The sequence below is a fragment of the Leucopleurus acutus genome (genome assembly GCF_964270905.1).
Source record: "Leucopleurus acutus genome assembly, chromosome: 13".
NCBI classification, from domain to species: Eukaryota; Metazoa; Chordata; class Mammalia; order Artiodactyla; family Delphinidae; genus Leucopleurus; species Leucopleurus acutus.
In genome coordinates, this window is record NC_139155.1 from 48056700 (window position 1) to 48079929 (window position 23230).

The window sequence follows — 23230 nt, forward strand, 5'->3', positions numbered from 1 at the left end:
CAAAGCACGTAACTCACATGTTGTTATGCTCTGTGCTATTTTGTTTTTATTTATCTGTATCCCACTATGTAGTACTTTATCAGTGTAAAACGCTGCCTTTCTCACCCATGGGTCTTACCTCCTCAACTGCTTTAAAACTTCTCTATACTTCTCACTGGATCCATAGACATCTTCTCTGTACATCGGGTGTACTGGTGTATTAAATTTCATTTTTCACGTGCAGAAGGAAAGAAACTTCCTTTGTCTTTCTCTGTGCCATGCACTGTATCGTATGCCTTCACAAACATCTCACCCACTGCCAGCTTTATCTCTCTGTGGGGTGGGAAGATTCATCCTGTCTTACAGATGAGGAAACTAGAGTTCCATAGGTTTGGTAACTTCTCCAAGATGACACAAAGGCTGAACCTGAACTCAAACCAGGTCTTCAGATTCCCAAAACCAGGGCTCTTTCTCCTGTACACTTGAGGTGTTCTGTGTAGCTGATTTTTTCCCCAGCTATATAAACTTTTGAAATTTGTCTCACCTTTAAAAAAAGTTTTTCTTTATCATATTTGGGCAGAAAATTTTCTTCAATATATTATATACTTTCCAATCTAAGTTAGTCTGGGGTTTGACCTGGGGATGACTTAATTTTGGATGATTCTTGTATAGGCTGGAAAACCAACGACCACACTTGTTATGCGTCTCTGAATTAAGAGTAAGCAGGATCTATGAGTTTGAAGGGAGTTCCTGTGAATAAAGTGAATGGAAGATTTGATATCAAGTTTGGATGTTCAGAAGACTTTTCAGCCTAATTCTCTGCTGACTTCAGAGATTGACAGAAACAATCTTCAATTCTGAAATAATGCTAGGGCTTGGTTGGTTTTTTTTTAAAACCTATATGAAATTATAAGAAAAGATTTCTTTTTCTCTCTCTCTCCAGGGTCATTCTGCTATTTAAAGTCAGAAGAGACCATAAAGTTTGACACATAGTAGGAGGCCAATCAATGCTACTTGAATGAAGGAACAGTGAGGGCCCTTACAAAATATGTTGGCATTATGGTTGAGAGTCTTACTACCCGATTGAGTAACTATGGTCAGTGAAGGGATGTTTCTCTCTAAAAAACCTTTACTGTGAGTCCAACAGGATTGTGTCAGCTCTAAACTAACCCTCCCAAGGTAATCACAGATTTCCATCCTAGGAATCAGGATCCTGGTCTAAGACACTTTGATTACAGTCTCATGGCCTAAATGGTTGGCCAACTATCAGAAAACAGAATCAATCAGAACACTCCATTCTCCATGCATTCCATATAATTTAGAAGCTACTTGAGTATGTGTGTGAGAGTGTGTGTGATATAAATATATGTATTTTAAACCCAGGCTGAAATATGTGGAACAGTTATGATTTGTGTTGAATTCCTTCACTGCTCTATTGAATGTTATGAATTATAATATCAAATAATATAGGTAAATATTTTACTATAGACATGCTTTTCTGGAAGTATCCCTAAGAAACCTGTTTCTTTTCCCAGTGATAGAGGTAATATAGTCCTACTTGATAATGAAACGTGACATGAGACAGGAGCATACATTCTTAACAAATAAAGTCATTAAAACTTTGAGTTTAAACTTTAGCTCATTTGTTCTAGGCGGTGCCCCTGGGGCTCCTGTTTGAACAGCACACAGCAAGGTTAGATTTAGGAGGCAAAGTTTTCATTAGCTTCTTTTGAAAGATGCCTGAAGTCAAATCCCTCCCCCAAAATCATTGCTGCTCTGCTGGATAGGTGAGATAGATGATGAAGCTACAAGGAAGCCGCAGACTGAAAGCAGCTGGGAAATGGAAATTTTAAAGATAAACTGATCAACGTGCCTGGAAAATCTCTACAGGATAGAAATGAGGGAAAGAAGAATTAGAAATAGAATTTCAGGTGCTGTTTCATGTCAGGGTATTAGAGTCAGATTTGGTGAATCCTACGAGAGGGAATAATAAACATCTTTTTGGCTTTTAAAAGAAGACTGTATTTCACAGAAATTTAAATGAGTAACCATCTGAACAGGAAAGTGTTTTGATTGGAGGAGTTTCTTCCAAGACTATTTTTGGTTTATTTTCCTTTTAAGTATAATGTAAGAGTCAAGTGAATAGGGGACTCCCCTGGCGGTCCAGTGGTTAAGACTTCGCCTTCCAATGCAGGGGGTATGGGTTCGATCCCTGGTCAGGAAGCTAAGATCCCACATGCCTCCTGACCAAAAAACCAAAAACATAAAACAGAAGCAATATTGTAACCAACTCAATAAAGACTTTAAAAATGGTCCACATCGAAGAAAAAACAAAAAAAGAGTCAAGTGAATAAATCTTAGGCATACATACGTGTACAACGGTTTAACCTCCCAGATTAAGATTCAGGACTTTTCTAGCTCTCCAGAAGGCTTGTTCTTTATCCCCTCCTAGCCAGCTACCCCCCACCCCCCAGAAAAGGTGGCCAATGTTCTGAGCTTTGTCATCACAGATTCCTTTTGCTGTCTGTCACCTCAGGGGAAGGGAGTCATTCGGGATGTGCTTTTGTGTCTCAGGACTGGCTCTCTGAGATCCAGAGATGTGTTTGCAGCATCCCCGCTGTGTGGTTACTAATCTCTTTTATTTTCATAAAATCAGTAAAATAGGGAGAAATACTGTTAGAAGGCGAGAGGGAAATGCATGTTTTGGGTTGGGGGGGGCAGTCATAGACCATTTGTACTCACTTTAAAATGTCCCTGCTTCTCCCTGAGTGATAAGTTCAAGTTTATCATGATTTGGGCGTCCATAGATTAAGAAAAATTCAAGTAGAGTTTACTCTGCTGTCCAATATGACAGCCACGAGCCACACTTGGCCTACCTACCTTAAAATTTAAATTGATTAAAATAACTTAAAATTGCAAATTTAGTTCCTCAGTCTCCCTAGCCCTACTTCAGGGGCTCAAATAGCCACATGAGGTTGTGGCTACCCTACTAAATGGTGCAAATATGGAACATTGTTTCCATTCCTGCAGAAAGTTCTGTTGGACAGCGCTGTTTAGAAAGCTGGCTATGAGCTTCCTTGCTCTTCCTCTTCCCCTTTTCCCTTCGTAAGGATGTTATGGTGGGTTTACTTATGTTTTCATTGTAAGTTACCATTTAATTCTGTGGTCCTCAGACCATTGTCTTACAAGCTTCCGTTTCCTGCACTTTCCCTCCATACTTGGGAAGAAAACAAGTGGAAGAATTCTCACAGTGTACTGAAATTTTAATTTCTAGAATATACCATGTGCTCTCCTTCCTGCATCCCACTGTGAGTTGACTTCTCATCCATCAGATCTCAGCTTAGACTGTCCCCAGGGAGCCTTCCACATCCCACCTCCCAGCCCCCCAACACTGGGTTATGTATCCCTGCAGTTAAGCTGCCACAGTAAACTGCTGGCCTTCCCCTACCTGTTTCCTGGCTTCTCTCTCCCACTGAACAGGACCAGCCTGTCCTGTTTGCTGGTGTATGTCCATCCCTGGGGACACTGCCTGGTAATGTGGAGGGAAGGAACAGTGGGCTGCACAAGGAAGGGGCAATAACCCAGTAACTTAATGTTAGAGTGGGGTTCCTTCCCGCAGCCCACCACCCGGATGAGGAGTCTGTTCCAGAAGGGGGATTAGCAGAAACACATTTCTGTCTGGCCACGCTTCCGAATACACCTCAGTGCTCTGAGCTGTTTCTCCAGCAGTGATGTTGGCGCATCCAGACGCTTGCACTCTCTCTGGTTAAAGTTCATGGTTTTCATCTCATCCAAAGTGAGATGCTAAAAGACATATACAAACTGAGATGGTGCTGGGCGAGCAATTAAAAATGGGAAAGTGTAGTTGAAGAATGGCGACAATATGATAGAAAATTCTGCTGCGTCTGGCAGCAGGCAGCTGTTCTTGGCATCACAGGCCAAGTCTCACCAAGCCGAATGACCTCTTGGGGAGGCGGCTGTATCCAGGAAGGGTAGGAATCAGGATCAGTAGCAGAAATCCCAACTCAGACCAGCTTTAAAGATGAGCTTATTTTCCCAAGTATCAGGAAATCAAGAGACTGGAGGCTGAGAGTTGGTTGATTTGGTGTCTCAGCAGTGCCAGGGAGGACCCAGGTCAGCCATCCTGGGCATTGGCTTCATCCTTAGGCTGGGAGGGAAGTGGCTTCTGTAGGCTCAGGCATCCCATCCGGGACCTCAGCATCTATAGATAAAAAAGAGAAAGTCTCAGTTCCGGTCACTGGTGAGGGGAGGAGGTGGCCAGAGTTGTGTCGCTGAAGCATCTGGAGTTGATGCAATAGATCAGAGGGTCTCCCACAAGTGCCAAGACCACCGGCCCAAATATGCTCCCCCAGCCCAGCCTATGCATTCTTTCAGCCTGCATCAGTGCAGAAAATACTGAGTGGAAACCCTTAACTCCATTAGCTAAGAGCAGTTCATGTTTTAGAAATGATCTAACTAACGGGACAAATACAGAACACAGAAAGCTCCCAGGATGGGAAGAGAGAGCCTCGGAGAAGAGGTAGGAAGGCTCACCAAGGACCAATTATAACACGACAAGTCTTACTAGAACCAACAAGGACCTACTGTATAGCACAGGGAACTATACTTCATAGTTTGTAATAACCTATAAGGGAAAAGGATCTGAAAAAGTGTGTGTGTGTGTGTGTGTGTGTGTACATATAAATAACCGAATCACTTTGCTGTACACCTGAAACTAGCACAACATTGTAAATCAACTATACTTCAATTTAAAAAAAAAGTCTTACTTGTCTGCCTGAGCCAAGCCATTAGGACACTTCCTCCTTGCCCTTAAGGGTTAATCCCCCCACTACCCCTCACCCCCCAACTGAGGAAACACTGGTTTAATGTTAAATTTAGTAATATCTATACATACACGATTTTCAGCGTACATGGTATATATTCTGAGAAATCAGGAATCCTTCAACCAATCAGTTATGCTTTCACTTTTTCTTCCTTCTCCGTAGACCTCACAGAGTTAGAGCTGTGCTGAGTGAGGTCACAGTCTAACTACAGTATTAACCCTGCAAAACTGTTCATTTTTGCCCGAGCACCCAGAGGCAGGATATAGAATGTGTCCAACTGAAAAACTATTACAAAAGATGCAGTGCTGTGATGGACTGAATTGTAACCGAGACGGGGATGTGTGTGTGTGTGTGTGTGTGTGTGTGTGTGTGTGTGTGTGTGTGTGTGTGTGTGTGTCTTTAGCCGAGAAATCATTTTCTGAAAGGAAGTCAGGTAGTACGTAGCTCTTAAAAGTCGAGGTTATATGATTGTATTTTTAAAGGAAAAATGCATTTTCTGACACCCAAATTTTAAAATGCTACTTTGAATATTTCCCAGCCTTAACTGTTTTATATTTCCTACCAACTGTGTCCTTGTTTTTTAGTTTTTTCCCCTATCCAGTACCTCTTTCACTTTTCTCTCTGTGTTACAAACATCCCTTGTGTTTTCTAATATCTATTTTGCATTGTTAAAAATATACAGGAATGTATAAAGGATAACACAGTGAACATCCACGAACCCACCACCCAATTTAAGAAATAAAACATTAGCTCTTTTTTCTATGACTGTTCCTGAGCTCTGTTTAATTCAGCCTGGAGAAAAGCACCACACAGGTGGTCAATATTTTGTGTAAAGGCCCAATCACCACCCCGTTCACAGTAGATGCGGAGTTTCAGGAAGCACGTGCGTTCCCAGTCTTGCCTGGACGTGTGGTTAATGCTAACTTGTCTAACAGTTGTGCCCCAGGTAACTCCTAAAGCTGTTTCGGATCATAAAATCTGGGATGTTTTGCAAATTTATATTTCATCATGCTGGGCTTTATGCACAAAAACTAGATGACTTCCCGTTTGTAATCTCCATCAAAGGCATTTCTCAAAATCCCTTTATTATGCCTTATCACTGGCGCTACCACACATTGTTTGCATGTTTGCAAACAATCTCTGGCTAAGTTATAAATCTGCGAGTATCCTTGTGGCGTTCGCCTAGCAGAGTTCAGACATAAGTGCTATTTTAGCTTATTCCTCCATCGTAGATTCTAAATACTTGACCCCCTTCATTGAGTGCCAGAGACCTGACTTGACTTGTCTGTGGTTCGGGCTCTAATTTAAAAGCAGTCAACCATGTCTGAATAGTGTTTGAAATATTTATATTGTATCCATGGAAAGGATGTCATATTTTATTTTCTCAAGAGTACAGTTCCTTTAGCACGCTCTCGCTGCCGTCACGTGATGCTCCGTTTGCTCCCGTGGTACCGTTGCCTGTGGGGCAGCACATTGTACACGAACATCTGCCTCAGCCCAACCTTGGGAACTTGATCTCTTCCAGGAGCCCAGCATGCAGAAGAGCGGCTTGCTCGTGGCTCCCAAGCACATACTTAATCACTGGAGGGGACATTCTTTTCAAAGTGTCCTCAGCTCCATAGTCTTGTAGGGAGAGAAACAGGAACCAGATGGGTGGAGTGTGGGTTGATTTTTTTTTTTTTCATCTGTTGACTGATGAACTTCTGGTGCCTATTTGCAAGGTTGCTTTGAGTATGTGAGCTGGTGGCTAGACCAGTCATGTCCTCTTCTTCCTGATTTGGAACATAGAAATTGAAGGAAACATTCTGCAGAACCCAAGTGCCGAAGGTCTGAATTTGTCCCGAGCCCACAGCAGTAAGGACGTTTTCCAAGAGAAGGATAAAGCATATGTATTTTATTTAGAGTGGACTGTTTTAAGTGTTATCTTTTCATTTGGAACGAATAGTAGTTCTCCACATGCCATTAACCAGTTGTTAAATGTGAGAATTCATTAGTTAAATAAGCCATCACAGTGTGTGGGATCATGTGAAATGAACATTAGCTCAGCTCCTTGATTCTGAGCATGGGAAGTTTTCCTTTTCTTTGTTACAGATTTGGGGGGCTTTTTGATATTCATTACAACAAAAGCGAGAGCTTGCTGATCTTCCAGATTTTATTGCCAAACGAATATCAACACTAGTCACTGGCTGCTTCTGTAGGATGTGTGGGTTTCCTTTCTCTCCACAAAAGAAGACATGTCTAAACTTGCTTATCTCTCTATAGGACAGTCGGCCCAATATGTCAAGACCTCTGATCACTAGATCTCCTGCATCTCCACTGAACAACCAAGGCATTCCTACTCCAGCACAACTCACAAAATCCAACGCACCCGTCCACATCGACGTGGGCGGCCACATGTACACCAGCAGCCTGGCCACCCTCACCAAATACCCCGAATCAAGGTAATCCGAAAAGCCGCAAAGTCACGCTCCAGAGTGCATGTATTTGATGATCTAACTGTTTTTCCTTTGACCAGCTTAGCAGTGCAGCCTCGCCAGGGCCAGGGGTAGGACATGAAAGCATCATGTGGGCCACCTGTTATGGAGGCAGCTCTGGGACAGGACCGTAAATCTCCTACGAGTCAGGGTTTGATCCAGAGATTAGCCGAGTACGTGTGAAAGTGTCACTGAGAATGGGGTTCTGTGATATTTCACTCCTCTGAGAGCTTCACGTTTCTCAGCGTAGTAAACAAAGGATGATGATTTCTACCCCTGACCTTTCTTCTGTTCTCTTCTTCTAAAACACACTTTCTTATCGAGTCTTAGAATTTTATAGTTGGCCCAACTTGTGAACTGGAGAAAAAAAAAAAAAAGAGAGACTCTTATCAGTAGGGCAGTATATTTAGAACAGTTGGCAGAAGTACAGAAAGATAGCCTTGTTTGAAAAAAAAATGAAGGGCAGTGGAAGTTATGAACGCTCGAGGCAGATAAGCAAATAGGAAAAGGGTATGAAGGGGGAGAGTGGTTTATAAATGGGCGTGTACACCACACTGATGAGAACTCCCCTCCCACGCCCCACTCACCCATTTCTTTTTTTAAAAGTTTATTTATTTATTTGGTTGGGCTGGGTCTTAGCTGCAGCAGGTGGGTCCTTAGTTGCAGCAAGTGGGCTCCTTAGTTGCGGCATATGAATTCTTAGTGGCGGCACGCGTGTGGGATCTAGTTCCCTGACCAGGGATCGAACCCGGGCCCCCTGCACTGGGAACGTGGAGTCTTAACCGCTGCACCACCAGGGAAGTCCTGCCACCCAGCCTTTTCTAAAGGCGTTTCCAAGGAAACAATTTACTTTGTGCCCCAGGACACCCCTCCTGGCTCCACCTAGATCTGGGGGCTGAGGCAGATCCTATTAGGGAATTTATCCTCGGGCCACTCGGCTGGTGGGTAGAGGAAGAGGCATGAGCTCACGTAGGCTGATGTCAGGAGAAAGGGTGTTTCTCTGCTTGTTTCTGCTCAAATGGAATGGAAACATAGCACTTGGGCTTCAGAAAAGCACTCTTTGCATTTCTGAGAACCTCCTACAATATGACAGGTATCAGGTAACTTACAGCCTAAGAAGAGAGCACTGACATACAAATCACTGTCATAAATGCACAAAGACTGCTTTTGTGGTTTTTGTTAGTCTCACTTCACTATCTGATATTTTGTGAAGGAATGTGAAGGTTGAGAAAAGATGAAATATTTTCCCTCTCAATTTCCAGATTTCATTTCTACAATAGACATGAAATGATTTTTAAAAAGCAGATGTTATAAATTCAGTTACCCAAAACACCTGTATATTGGGAATTCCCTGGCATTCCAATGGTTAGGGCTCCATGCTCCTACTGCAGGGGGCATGGGTTCTATCCCTGCTCAGGGAACTAAGATCCTGCAAGCTGTGCGGCATGGCCAAAAAAATAAAAAAATTTTTTTTAAATGTATATTTTAAAATGAAATGATCATATCAGTCAGTTGTTAGTATTACTGAGTCTCCACCCTCCCTAAATGCATTGTTATTGGATGCTACAAAATTGTTACATGATGGTTGTATTTCTTAAGAGTATCATTATATAAGGAGGTTCTTTTTTTAAAAAAAAAGTCTATTTCCATTCCTTCTAACCTTCTAACACCAACATCGACAATAGAAAATCACTGTGCCTCTTCAGATGAACACTTAATTCTAGGGGGCAAGTCACCAAACAAACATAAGTCAAAAAGCAAGTTTCGACAATAGCAGGATGCACTGGTCTGATCTGGCGGCCTTTTCCTTCAGTCTGATTATTAGACTGTGATACAGGAGGGAAGTTAGTCATTACACTATTTGCATGTGGTGTAAATGGTAGGTTTTCTCGTGCTCATTGCAGCTGGGTGGGTCTCTTCCCACTGCCTAAGGCCCACCAGAGTTTTGGCTTTTGGGAAGCTCACCGGTGTCACTTGGCGTATTGGCAGTGAAATAAGATAGACAGTGAGGGACTCTGTAAATTCAGTTCCTCTCTGTCAAGTCATTTGCCATTTCAATCGTGTCGATGCTTGGCAGTATTAAAGACCTCTGATAGTGTCTCATTTGGAGAGCTTTCCTCAGGCCAACTTTCCATGGGTATTTCTAAGAGTCCCCTTTTTGTCCCTTATTATTTTCCCCCTGAGACGTGCATCACGTTTCATGGATCTCAGTACGGATTCAGCACTCTCGGTATCTGTACTGTCTCATATGGGAACCACTAGCCACGTGCAGCTTTGAGCACTTGACGTGTGGCTGGTCCAAACTGAAATGTCCTTTAAGTGTAAAATATACACTGGATTCTAAAGACTTAGTGCCCCCCAAATGTGAAATATCTCAAAAATTTTATATTGATTTCATGTTGGAGTGATACTGTGATAATATATTGAGTCGTATAAATAATAATAGAGTTAAATAAAATATATTAAAATTAATTTCACCTGTTTCTTTTTACGCTCTTTTTTTTTTTTTTTTTTTGTGGTACGCGGGCCTCTCACTGTTGTGGCCTCTCCCGTTGCGGAGCGCAGGCTCTGGACGCGCAGGCTCAGTGGCCATGGCTCACGGGCCCAGCCGCTCCACGGCATGGGGGATCTTCCTGGACCCGGGCACGAACCTGTGTCCGCTGCATCGGCAGGCGGACTCTCAACCACTGCGCCACCAGGGAAGGGAAGCCCCTCTTTTTACTTTTTTAATGTGGCTACCAGAAAACACAAAATTACAGACGTGTCTCACTCTTTATTGCTGTTGCACAGCACTGAACTATATATATGCACAGATTTTTTAAAAAATCTCATTAAACCTCCCCCTCCCGAAACCTGATACTTACACGCATCATAAATTGAATTTCTCTTTCACCAACTTAATTAGAAAAGGTAAAATTGTCCATCTTTCTTTCTTGACCTTTCTCTATGCTTCGCTGTCACCTCTATGCTCCCAGTGTCCTGGGAGCAACATCAAAAATAATATGTGGTTCATTAGTCCCAGGTTTGAATGCTGACGCTCCCATTTAATAGTTGTTTGGCCATGGATAGGTTCAATTTCTAAGTGCCTGTCTTCTGTCTTGTAAAATAGACACAAATACGTCTTCTTCCAAGGTTATTGGGAGGATTAAATGTGATTATGGAAAGCACGACATGGCCCTGTGCCCAACACGTTGTATTGCCTTTATACTTAATCTTCTGCCAAACCCAGCAATTGTTTCTTTTCCAACTGCCTTCCAAACTCCAAATATATCCCATTCCTTCATTTCCTAGACCACAGAAACAGCCTCACTTCTGGATACTTGCCTGGATTTATAAAGGCTCAAGGGCCTCCTTGCCTGCACCTTCTGGTCCTTTATCTTTTTTTTTTTTTTCTTTTTTTTTTGCGGTACGCGGGCCTCTCTCTGCTGTGGCCTCTCCCGTTGCGGAGCACAGGCTCCGGACGCGCAGGCTCAGCGGCCATGGCTCACGGGCCCAGCCGCTCCGCGGCATGTGGGATCCTCCCGGACCGGGGCACGAACCCGTGTCGCCTGCATCGGCAGGCGGACTCACAACCACTGCGCCACCAGGGAAGCCCTGGTCCTTTATCTTTAATGTCCCCACCTGTCTTGGAACTGCCGAGCTATCCCAAGATCATCTTTTTTTGTTAGGAGATATTTTTAAGCCTATGTCCAAACTTTAGGAAACAAGCCCTACAAATAATTTATGTTTCTGTTGCTTACACCTAAAGCAGATGACACTGGCTGGAAAACAATGCTGTGGGTGTTGAGTGGACCACTGTGTGTTGCTTTGCTTCCTCTTGGATTTGGGAGGGGGCGGGGGGGGGGTGCTTGGAAAGAAATTAAATGTTCATTTCAAAGCAGCAGTCCGTTTAAGGGGACCCATCCACAACTTTTAGTAGTCAAAGATATAGGGAAGAAATAGTTCTTCGTGCTTTTTCCGCAGATGTCAGATGCTCCTTCCGACTTCTGGGAAAATCTCTCACATATATCAACCTTTTGGGGATAAATTGTAGGACATTAGGTTGCCCCTGACCATAGAATTACGAGTAATTCCAAGTTGAGCTCTCTAGATTCTGGGTGTCTTGAGTACGTCTCATCCTACTGGACCATTCCCTGCCCCCTCTCCCTCTTAGAGCACCCTGGTTCCTCTCTCGCTCACACTTTCCTTGGTGAGGCCCAGTGGGGAAAAGGGCCTTTTCCTTGGTTTTCTTTTCTAGGATTTCAGGGGGACATTTGTAGTGTAAAAGTACTAAGTTGTTTGTAACAAGTGATCCTAAAAGTGTCCTTCTATAATTTCAAAAGTCCTGCAAAGGGCCTTTACTCCATTTTGAAATATTGTGGGTGATTTTTTATTCTGTTTCTATTTCTTGTCCTCTGGGCTAAAGGCTACCTTTAGAACGTTGTCCCCAGAAAGTGGTACCTTGGACCACACAGCTAAACATTAGAAGCACCTGCAAAGCATCAAAAGGCCATGAAAGGCCATGCCCCAGACCAGTGAAACGGGAAACGCTGCGATTTTCCTAAGAGATCCTGATTTTAACCATATGGCTTTGTATGGTCCCTCCAACTGAACATAGGCCTCTTACTTAATGAATCTCCCATGCTATATCATAATGGCCATTCCACCAAAGAAAATACATTTTGATCTTCATTTCTTTAATTAGCAAGGTTACCCGGTTCCACTGTCTGTGCCCCCACATGCCCTATTTTTTTCTTTTCTTTGGCTTGTACACCTGAGTACGGATTCAATATGCAAGTTGACTTTTACATTTTACAACAAGGTTAATTACTTATGTTGTTATTCATTTCCATTACTGGGTGGTTTTTATTTATTTTTTATTTTTTTATAAATTTATTTATTATTTCATTTATTTTTCTGGCTGTGTTGGCTGTTCATTGCTGCGCGTGGGCTCTCTAGTTGTGGCGAGCGGGGGCTACTCTTCGTTGCAGTGCACGGGCTTCTCGTTGCGGTGGCTTCTCTTGCTGCGGAGCATGGACTGTAGGCGAGCGGGCTTCAGCAGTTGCAGCACGTGGGCTCAGTAGTTGTGGTGCATGGGCTTAGTTGCTCCACGGCAGGTGGGATCTTCCCGGACCGGGGCTTGAATCCGTGTCCCCTGCCTTGGCAGGCAGATTCTTAACCACTGCGCCACCAGGGAAGCCTATTGAGTTGTTTTTAGCTAACAGGACTGGACATAAAGGCTTCAAATTAACTGAAGTACTGCATACATCCGTGGTGTGGTCTGTCTTTACCAACATTTCGTGTGAGATGCAAAACAGTTCTTTGGAAGTGTTTATGAGACAGAGGCTGAGCCACACCACCTCAGTGAAAAACACTGTTCCCTTTCAGGGGAGCCTACAAGTCTCCAATTTTGGTTGCTATTTTGAATTGCAGTCACCAAGAAAAACACCCAGTTCAGACCTGCAATAATTTTACATCAAATACATAAAACCAAAAAATATATATATTTTTAAATAGATATACAAAGAAGATAGAAGATATTTAACAATTTGTTACCCTGATTCCTAAGTTGTAAATATCTAGGCATATGGGAGGTGGACCTCACTTGTACTCTTGCCCTGAGCCCCCCAAATTTTAAGGACAGACCTGATCATATCTGACTCAGAAATCCAAGGTACCCACTAACATCACTGGTAACAAAAAATCTAGGTATCTAATTTGTCATAAGTAAGTAATATTGGTACCAAAGTACATGGCCTCTTTAAAATCTCCTACTATTGACAGTGAAATATCTTCTTAGCCACACGTGTGTGTGATAGTAAAGAAATGTTCTGTGCTTTAAAAGAAGACGTAAGTCTGAGTTCAAAGTTAGGTCTGTGTCATCATTTACTGTCACCTCGAATGAAAACAATATTAACAGCAGTTATATTGATGGTTATTCAGATGTGGACTTTTTAAACCAAGAAGTGGGCAGATCCTGCTGGTTAACCACACCTATGGGGTGGCAGTGAGGCAGGGATCTTAGCTAAAAGAGCTACTAACCTAGAGGTGAAAGACACAGTCTCCTGTTACAATCCCCTGAGCCATCCGATCTGCCTGCTTGACAGAGCTTTTGTATATTTTAAACCAAGTATATGAGTTAACTCCGACACAAGGAGATTATGCTGAATTGGTCTCTCCTAAATAGCAGCGGTTACTAAGCACACTGGCATATGTAGGTAATTGCAAAACTCAAGAGACTCAGCTTTCAACGTTGCCGTCGACACCCATGGCCACCCAAGGGGTGTGTGTATCTGGAGCTTCAGCATGGCGATGCCAGGCATGTGTGCCTTGCCAGTAGAGATCTGGTTTTGGCAGCCTTCACCCCCGATGTGCTGGCCATTCCAGGGTGGTTCCGTGGAGCTGCACTGAAGGAAAAGTGGGGCACTTGCAACGTTAAGGGGTTGGTCCGCACGCTCAGGACAATTGAATTCTAATGTCTGGATTTCCGAGTAACTGCTGTGCACCAGCCCCGGGAGTTTTCTGTAATCCCGTGTCAGGGCTGGGGGTTCTGTGCTCTGGCTTTGACTTCACAGTTCCAGTTCACGCTACGGTCCCTAGACACACGTGGTGCGTCCCACGTTGTCATCACACAGGCTCACGCTTCAGGATCTCAGCAGAAATGCCCCCAAATTAATGCATCCTGTTTGTTGGCCAAACAGTTCCCTGAACTTTCTTTCAGAATGATTGCATGGCACTGAATACAAAGCTTTTTATTATGACCTGCTCTTTAGATCAGCATGATTTATAATTCAGTATCTATCTCAAGTTTTAAAAAAAAATCACAGAATAGGTTATTGGGGGTTTTTAGAGGAGTGGACATCAACCTGGCATATATAGTCTCAGCACAAATGGAAAAAGAACGTATCCCTGCTGCTGGGAAAACGCCTGTGGAAATGCATACGATGAGGACAGTCTAATGGTGAGCAGTTCTGACTGGTTGATCTTAAAACAAAAAGAAAAGAAAATTAGTTTACGGAGGGATTGAAAGGAGGAAAAGCACTTGGCCAATGAAAAATGGAAAGTTTCTCCAGGATTATAGGGACAAGTTTTCCTCTGCTCTGTTTCTTCTTTTCATCTTACAATAATGCTTTTCCAAAACTGCTCCTCACTTATATAGGCAAAGAGTAAATGAAACCAGCTTCAAAAGACTTTTGTTTTTTTTTTTCAAAACGATGAAACTGGATTTTCTGTTTAGTGTTGAAAGTCCAGCTTCAGTAACTTAGGCTGCACTGCTGGCAGATTCAGCAAACTTTCTTTGCCACTTGGGCACAACATGGGCCTAGCTTTTAAAGTAATCTAGCTCATCAAGTCTTATCTTCGACAATCATTTAAAGAAAAATGCAGCCATATTACAGGTACTGGCCTGTAGTTTTCCCTGTCATGTTCTTTTTTTTCATTCTACAGATTTATTCTGTGTTCCTTGTCAACCAGGGCATACACTGGCCAACAAAAGTCCTTGCTCTCTTGTCGTTTACTTGGGGGCAGGAGAGGACAGACAATAAACAAGTAAACAATCCATTAACAATATTTGAGTTGGTAGTAAGTAAAGTAGGAAGAAAAATAAAACAGGATGAATAGCCTTGGGATGTAGTTTGCTTCCTATGTTAAGTCTAAAGATAATTTTATTCTATGGTTTGTTTCTTCAGGATACATCTTTATTAGTTCGTCTACATTTTCAAGACAAAATCTAGTTTACATTTTAGAGTCGATGTAGAAGCAGATTGTTGTTGCTTCAGTATCACAGGTCACACCTTATCAACGGCCTCTTCTGAGTTCTGTGATTCACCTCCTGTTATCTGATGTGTGGCAAATACATATGTTCACCCTTCATCTCAGCAGGAGGGAAGTACAGGGTGAAGTCTACTGTCTGGGCTATGGGTGTGGAACAGCTCCAGGCCAGACCATCATCTTCAGATCACCTTGCTAGTTATATTAACCATGATATTTTTTTGATATTAACTCAGTTCAAATGTCACTTCTTTTTATTTTATTTATTTCTTTATTTGGCTGCATTGGGTCTTCGTTGCTGCGAGCAGGGACTACTCTTCGTTGCGGTGTGCAGGCTTCTCATTGCAGTGGTTTCTCTTGTTGTGGAGCACGGGCTCTAGGCCCGTGGGCTACAGTAGTTGCAGCATGCGGGCTCAGTAGTTGTGGCTCACGGGCTTAGTTGCTCCGCGGCATGTGGGATCTTCCTGGACCAGGGATCGAGCCCGTGTCCCCTGCATTGACAGGTGGATTCTTAGCCATTGCGCAGCCAGGGAAGTCCCAACCGTGATATTGTTTCTGGTACATTTTCTGTAATTTTGCAGTTGGTGGTGACTGAAGTTAGATTTGGTGTTGACCAAAGTAGAGAGTTAACAGATGTTAAAATAAATGTGGGCAGAAGGCCCTTGGAGGTAAACAGTAAAAAGGCCGGCTGGTCCCTTAGCCTGATCCTTAGACCAGGAAGGTGAGGGCCGCCTTGCGCCCCCCACATGGTGCTGGTGCCTTTGATGGCAGAGCAGTAACACTGGGTATTCAGCGTGAAACAACTCAGGACAGGACTGTAGGTCACGTTCTCGATTCTTACTAACTTCTCACTTGCCGGGAACTCAGCCTCAGCTTAGCTAGAAACCCTCTTCCTGAAAAACTCTTTCTTACTTAGTTCTCATCCTTGTGTTCTTGGTACCTAGTATCGGGCCTGGCACAGGGGACGTTCACAAGTTTGCTTGATATATGGATTAATTACTGGGTAAGATTCTGTACCCAGAGGCCAGATCCTCAAAACAATGAAGGTCAAGTAATTGAATAAAGCTATTCAAAATAGAAAGTTACGTTTAAAGCTGGACTGGGCTCGTTCCCTATATCATTCGTGCGCCGCCATAAGCTATTTATAGGAGGCGCTGTTGCAGATAAGAACACGCAGCTCTACGAGGCTCAACAACGTGTTCAGTCTTATTCGGCAAACGGGGAAGAGCCAGGATTCCAACTCCCACTCTGACTCCAGGGCCTTGGTTTTTTAATTCTTCTATAGCCATGCTTCTCAATCCTGGGGGCATGTTAGAATCATCTGGGATTCAAAAAACAACCTGGTCCTTCCCACAAAGTTTCTGATTTCATTGGTCTGGACCTGGGCATGGGATTTGCTAACGCTTCCCGTGTTCAGCTATGCAGTCCATCTTCCCACCTTCTGGAACTGTGTTCTAAAGGTGAGCTTTAGCCAAGGGGACAGCTCATCTACAATATCTCAAGCTATTTTATTCTCCAGGTGGCCTTCACCTAACTCTGGGTCAGTGCTGGGGCATGTGTGAGCCCTGCCACCCCCGTGGTGCCGGAGCTCCCGGCCTGGTCTCCTGCCGTCCAGTGTCATACAAATACAGTGCTATCATTTTCTATGTGTGTCATGACTTTAAAAAGTCTGCAAAGCACCGCCTTAGACTGGGCAATGGGATAAGTGAATCTTGTTCTTATTTGCCTGTGGGTTTCAGGAAGCTCTTTTCTTCATGCCCCCATGTCCAGTGCACACAGTCATCCCACAGCAAGGGATAAAGTTGGCCTTGGACCAGTGATCTTGCCACCTGCTGACGGCCACTGGGTTGACCTGTGAAGAGAAAATCATTAGCACAACATTCAGTGACCAGCTTCGGCCCCAGCACGCTGTGCCCACGGGAAGGAGTGGTCTACCGGATGCTAGGATACGTAGGGCTGCTAATCAGGTTAGGGGCATCCAGGTCCACTGATGTGTTAGTCACCGCCTCTCTGCTGGCCTCCTCCCTTTCCCGTTGCTACTGGAGCAGCGGACCCGAGTGCCCTGCGATATAGCAAACTATCGCAGGTCCACACCACTGCATAAAACACACGTGCCTGCAGCAATCAGAAAAATTGTTTTCAAAAAGTTTTAAATTTATTTCTAAAACATGCCCTCTAAGCTTATGCTTTAAGTTTTAAAACAAATAATACATCTACCAGTAGTCTTCAGTGCTTTGAACTGTGCCTGGCAATGCTTGATAAATATTGGTCGAATGTTGAATGAGTTTTGCTCAGTTGAGTTGAGTGAGTTTTGCTCTGACCTGGAGCAGCTCAGCCATCACAGGGCTGCTGCAGTGTGAAGGTCAAACATTTGGAATCATCAGGTGCTAACAGTGATGTCAGATCGTAACGGCAAGCCTAGTCCAATCTGGGCTGCAAAGATTAACATCCTTTTTCCTTCAAGGCAGAGAGAGACCAGAAAGGAATTTTCTAGGCTAATTACGCTGAAGGGAAAAGGTAAGGAGAAGGGAATAAATCAATCCAGTCACAACCCAGAGACCAATGAGCCAGATTAACGGAAGGGTGACACCTGCCTTCAGAATGTTTTCCTCCAACTGATAATCTCCTCCCTGAGCCCCTCGGATCATCTCCAGATGCTTGAAAGAATGCAGATTCCTCGTCTCCGGCCGCCATCTGTATCCCAGGATGTGAGGGAAATGAGCAGTTTTCATTGGCATCCAGGTAATCCGCCTGCATCTCCGAGTTTGGGCCACAGATCTGCAGAGAAGGGCAGTGAAGCAGCAATGCATCCCCCTGCAGCATGGCGGGGACAGCGGTGGTGTGGCTAGAGACACAGTGTTAGAGCGAGGCTTTTCTTAGTGCTTCTGGCTGGATTCTCAGCACTTGGGACAATAATACGGACTGTGCTCATTTTGATCTGTCGTGATACATGGTGTCATTGGGCAACGCCAGCGTTGTTTTTGCCCTGTGTTCGTTATTGTGCTTTCATGTTTCCCGCCTCATCATACAAGAAGTACTTTGATAATAAACTATATGTTCTATTTACTTGTTCGAAAAAGTTAATTCGTAGGTATTTCGTAGAAGATTCTGGTAATTTCCTACAAGGTTAATATGTGAAAAACATGTTCCACTTTACTGTGCTCTTGAGAACAGTTCCAGTAGAAGGGCTTAAAACTGACAGTGTTATTTTCCACAGCCCAGCTCACATATCTCCTGTGACTTTGGTTCCTGAAATCCTGTAGTTTCCGTTGGTCACATAACTCTGCTTCTGGCTGAGTGCTTCGTTTGAGAGCTTTTTTATGGCACATGAGAACCAACGTTAATTTTAGGTGAATTTCCAAAAGACAAACCGCATTCTGGCTATGTAGAGAGCTCTGTGGGCCGAATATCACACCCCAGAGCTTGTGTCTACCGTATAGCTCTTAATTCCGTCTTCCCAGACCGCTATGGTCTACTCTGCAGAGAGCTGAAATCTCTCCGTATCTCTCTGTGCAGGATACAGCGAGGTGTCTATGCTGTGTGTGTTCTTGCCTGGAATAAAACAATGCACAAGTTATTCTCAAGTTGGGGGAGTCTTTTTTATTAAGCTGATGCAGAAAATAAACTTCCCCTCAATTTCTGAAGAGAAGCATTTATTCAAAACAAAATCACATGATGTTATAATTTGCATGTGAACTCTGAGGACTTAAAACTCTGAAAGTCACACTGAAGGATCCCTTATGGGTCCACTGAACACCCAGATGCCCTCTGCTGAAACTTGAGCTGTGGTCTTAGAAGAGTCCGTTTCACTGCGTCTGCCATGTCTGCCAGTTTGTTCTATTATCAGTATATAAATAACCCGTTAAAATGCCATTTCTTTTCATTAGAAATGCAGGATTTATTGACTCAAGTTGATGAATTATCAATATTATGCTTCTGAATGGTTACTCTCAAGGTGCGTGGAGATAGAAAGTAGCAACGATTTGTCTCCAAAATAGCAAGCTGAAGTGGGTGCATAATGCTTGACGTGTGGCTTCTGAATGTGCCCAGGGTGGTCCTGGTGGGAGGATGAGGGATGTGAGAGGTGGTGAGGGATGAGAAGTCAGTTGTGCTCTTACAAGGCGTATGCATTTCATGTGGTCATACTCCAAAGGCAGACACCCAGAAGTTCCAACTGGGTGGCAATTCCATTTGCAAAAAAAAAAAGTTAAAAAATACCCCAAAACTTTCTTCAGTCCCACCATTATAACAGTTTTTTGCTGGACTGTCTGAATCTAATCGAGATTCAGTGTCAGTAGAAATGACAGAGTCACTTGGATAATGGCTTCCTGCTGCCACATAAATGCCATGTGTCGATTTGCTTAGTAATGACCTTGCTGTTTATCTTTTTTGGTGGTAATGATTATTTTTACCCCTGTGCACCTTTTCTTATTGTGTTCCCCATATTCAGAAGGTAAATTACAACTGTGCATAACAGCTAACCACCACTTTCAAACAGTGGCGGAACTCACCAGGTTCAGAGGGCTTCATAACGGAGAGGTGAATCTGAACTCACCCAGACCTGTTTTCATGATTTGAGCTGAACGTGCTCCGTAACTCCCACCCAGGCTCATTAGGGCTTGGCTAGGTGCCTGCCACCCCTCCAAAAATTGATTTTTTTTTTTTTTTAAAAAAACAGCTTAGAAGATCCTGAGGGCTTCAGAGCTTACCTGAAAAATGAAAACCCTTCTAGTCTCAAAGCGGTGCAAGAGAGTTAATGTCAGAGAAAAAAAGAAGGATCTTTTGAGTGTATCCTGCCGATCCATCATCTTAGTGGTACTTGAGGTTCTTCATCACAACATCACCATTTTGATGAGACGTTACAGAAGGAACAAGGTGGCATGAAGGGTGGAATTCAGAGAAAATTGTTGGACACGTTAAAATGGGCCGGAATAAAGGTTATAACAGCGAAGCAAACCTGGGGAGCCATGATCAGTGTGAATGATGCTCTGGTCTCCACCCTGGCAGACATCTGTGACGATCACAGAAACCCAACAGTGACGACACAGTCTGTATTTCCAAACACACGTCCTGACAGGCTCTTGAAGAACCCATTTGTAATCCTTTATATAGATGCAAAAGCTTCGAGAAAGTAGTTATTTGTAAAAGAAGATTTGGCTTTAGTGTACTTTCACTCAGAACTTGCAAATGAAAAGTTATGTGAACAAAAGACAGGGGAAGCAAATGGTTATCAAATGACTCCTGCAGTATGTCCCGTTCTCTATATGATCACAGAAAGGAAGAAGAAACATGAGAAATTCTTGTCGTTAGCTGGGATACTTTTGTTTCTTCAAATGTTTTGCAGCTCAGGGCTTGGTTCTGGTTTTTGTTGGAAGGGACGGGAAGAAACATCGATAGATACACCCACCGCCCAGCGAGTGTACGGGCCGGCTTGATGCCTTTGGGTAAATTCTTAAACTGTGGTAAACCAAGCCTGAGCCCCAGAAGGGCGTGGACGGTTACACAAGACACACACCTGTGACAGCACATCGTTGACCGTGGTACAGCCAAAGGCAGGTGCTGTGAACAGCCACTTTCCTTATTTCTCAACCCCACACACCCGAGAATGTTGTCTTTGAATCACGAGCTGATACAAACTTCATATTTTTCACATGTCACTTTTGATTTGGTGACTATGTAAATAATCTTGCGACATCAGTTCGAAATCTTACGCTTCTCAGAGTACAAAGCCAACCAGGTACAACATGCATTGTGGTTTGAAGAGGCAATTAGACGGTGTTTCCAACAAAAGGGTAGGGTGGACATTTTTTATATTCTTTCAAATGTGTAGATCCTTCTGAAGCTCTGTAAACATGACTCTTGTCCAATTAGCAACTTTCTTTCCTTCTTCTAAGGAGGTATAACTCACAGTCCTGGGGCTAAATCTCCTCCCTTTGTCTTTGTCATCTCAAACTCAAAAGCCTAGTTTCTGAAAGTGTTTTTAAGCCTCCTAGTCACTCTGAAGTCATACAGTGACAGAATAATTCATTTTCATTCATCCAACCACCTTTCAATACTCCTGAGTATTTGAATGATACTCATAAGACTCTTGAACGATGTCGGTAATGACGTGTGTGTGTGTGTGTGTGTGTGTGTGTGTGTGTAGCAGGATAGGGGTACAAAGGAGACAGTATAGATTCACTTACTTTCTTCCATACATCTTCTGTTAGGTTTTCAAAAAGCATTTACCTCGCCTTTAAGTAAATTATATTTTTCTTGTTCTTTGTTTTTATATTAAGCACTGTGTGAAGCCTCTGGTTTTTTTACTTCTAGGTACTAAGCAAAATATGTAAATACTTCCCTGTAAACTTCTGTTTTGCTGGCTCCATTACAAGTAGGAAAAAATTGTTAAATTGAAAATAGAAACAGCTGGCTTCGCCCTAGCCCTCTCCTAGTGTCATATAATTAATAGGATGATTTTATTTGAAAGGACTGCTGTGACGTCCTGTAAGCCAGTCCCAACAGCCTGGGATAGTAAGATACCAGAGGAAATAGGGACAGGCTCCGTTCCACATCCTGTTTTTACTGATAGCCTCAAAGTATGGTGGAGAGAGTGGGGCCACTGGGAGAGCACAGCCACACGGGGATGGGCTGCGTTCATGCCATTTATGAGGGAGATTGAGGGCACACATGGAAGAGTCAGGAATGTTTCATCATATAGGAAGGCACTCCTTCAACAGCTGGGGCTGCTAACACTCAGAATCCCAGGAATAAGAACAGTCACTCAAAAATAAGTTAAATTCAACAGGAACGCATGCAAAAGAGTTGGCTTATGTAACAAGAAACTGGAAACAAGAAAACTGGAGTGCAGTTGCAGGATGCAGAAAGGTTGGCAGGAGGTGTCTGAGTGGGAAAAGAGCAAGTGTTCTGGGACAGACGGACACTGAGAGTCGGAGACAGTGTCGAGGCTGGGCTGGCCCTCCCTCTTCCAGGACGGGAGGCTGCATAGTTCAGCAGTGACCTGGTGGCTCTGCGCCTCAGTTTCTCCATCACTCACATCGAAGTATCACCTGTAAATACTCTACCGTTGCTGTGAGGATTAAAGCAGATAATCCGTAGAGTTTTTAGCAGAGTGCCTAACACAAACTCAAGAAAGGTTTTGTAACATGTTTTCTCTGAATAGTAATTATTACTGTAAAATGGAAAACATATTCTAGAGTTTTAAGTCAAGAGAAAAAAGGAGTGTGTCACAAATACCTCCAAATATAGAACAGCCCGTTGGGAGCAGTGGGGGTGACCTGGGGGGCTGACTGGTGCACACGTGCGGGCTTGCCTGCCCACAGAGAAAGCAAGGGGAAGCCTAAACAGAAACCGCTGGAGCCGAAAATACCAAAGTGGGCTCCCATGGGACACCATGATGCTCTGATCCAGGACTGACCTTAAAAAGTAGCCCTTTGCCCTAGAAATCATCTTAAAACAGACACTTGCTCAAACCAAAGAGCAGGACCAGGTGATGTAAAAAGTTGTCTTCCGGGACTTCCCTGGTGTCCAGTGGTTAAGACTCCGTGCTTCCACCACAGGGGGCGCAAGTTGGATCCCTGGTCTGGGAACTAAGATCCCGAATGCCCGGGGGCACAGCCAAAGAAATAAAAAGTCTTCCGATTTAAGATGCACAACAGGATTTTATATACCATCGGATTCTGTTTGGGCATTGCATGTCACCTCCAAAGGATGAAAATCTGTCAAACTTTACGGAGCCCAGGCTTAACCGAGAGGCAGAGCGACCACTGGGCAGTAAGGGAGTGGCCCTGAGCTGGGCTCTGCAGTTCCACTGCCTCAGCGCTGGTGGACTGGCTGCAGTGTCTTCACCTGTAAAACGAGGGTGATGGTGTCTACCTAGCAGAGTTGTTGTGAAGGCTCAGTACTGTGCCCTGCATGTGGAGCACTCGGTAAATGTAGCTGGTATTAGACATCCATTTATTCCTCGTAAGAATTCTTTGGACAGGGTATTATCCCATTCCTCAGATGAAGAAATCAAAACTCAAACCGATTTGGTCCTGAAGATGGTAAAGCCAGGATTCCAACCCAGGCCTGTGAGTCAGAGCTGAACATCCAGGGGCTTCCGAGATATTACTGAAGGCACCACGGCCAAGCTCTTGTGCCCTCACACGCTCTGCTCAGGTTGACCCTTTGAGAGAGATGCTT

The 23230-nt window shown here is 43.7% G+C and overlaps 1 protein-coding gene across 1 annotated transcript in view; it reads left to right on the forward strand.

Annotated features, from left to right (window-relative positions):
* Window positions 1–7100: 7100 nt before the first annotated feature.
* The window catches only part of KCTD1 (potassium channel tetramerization domain containing 1), a gene marked incomplete at its 5' end in the record, with an annotated part of 44480 nt that continues 28350 nt past the window's right edge, over window positions 7101–23230 (forward strand). Inside the window, one exon of the mRNA XM_082852833.1 lies at window positions 7101–7264. Within this exon, the coding sequence (XP_082708959.1) occupies window positions 7101–7264 (164 nt within the window). The remainder of the gene's footprint in view (window positions 7265–23230) is intronic.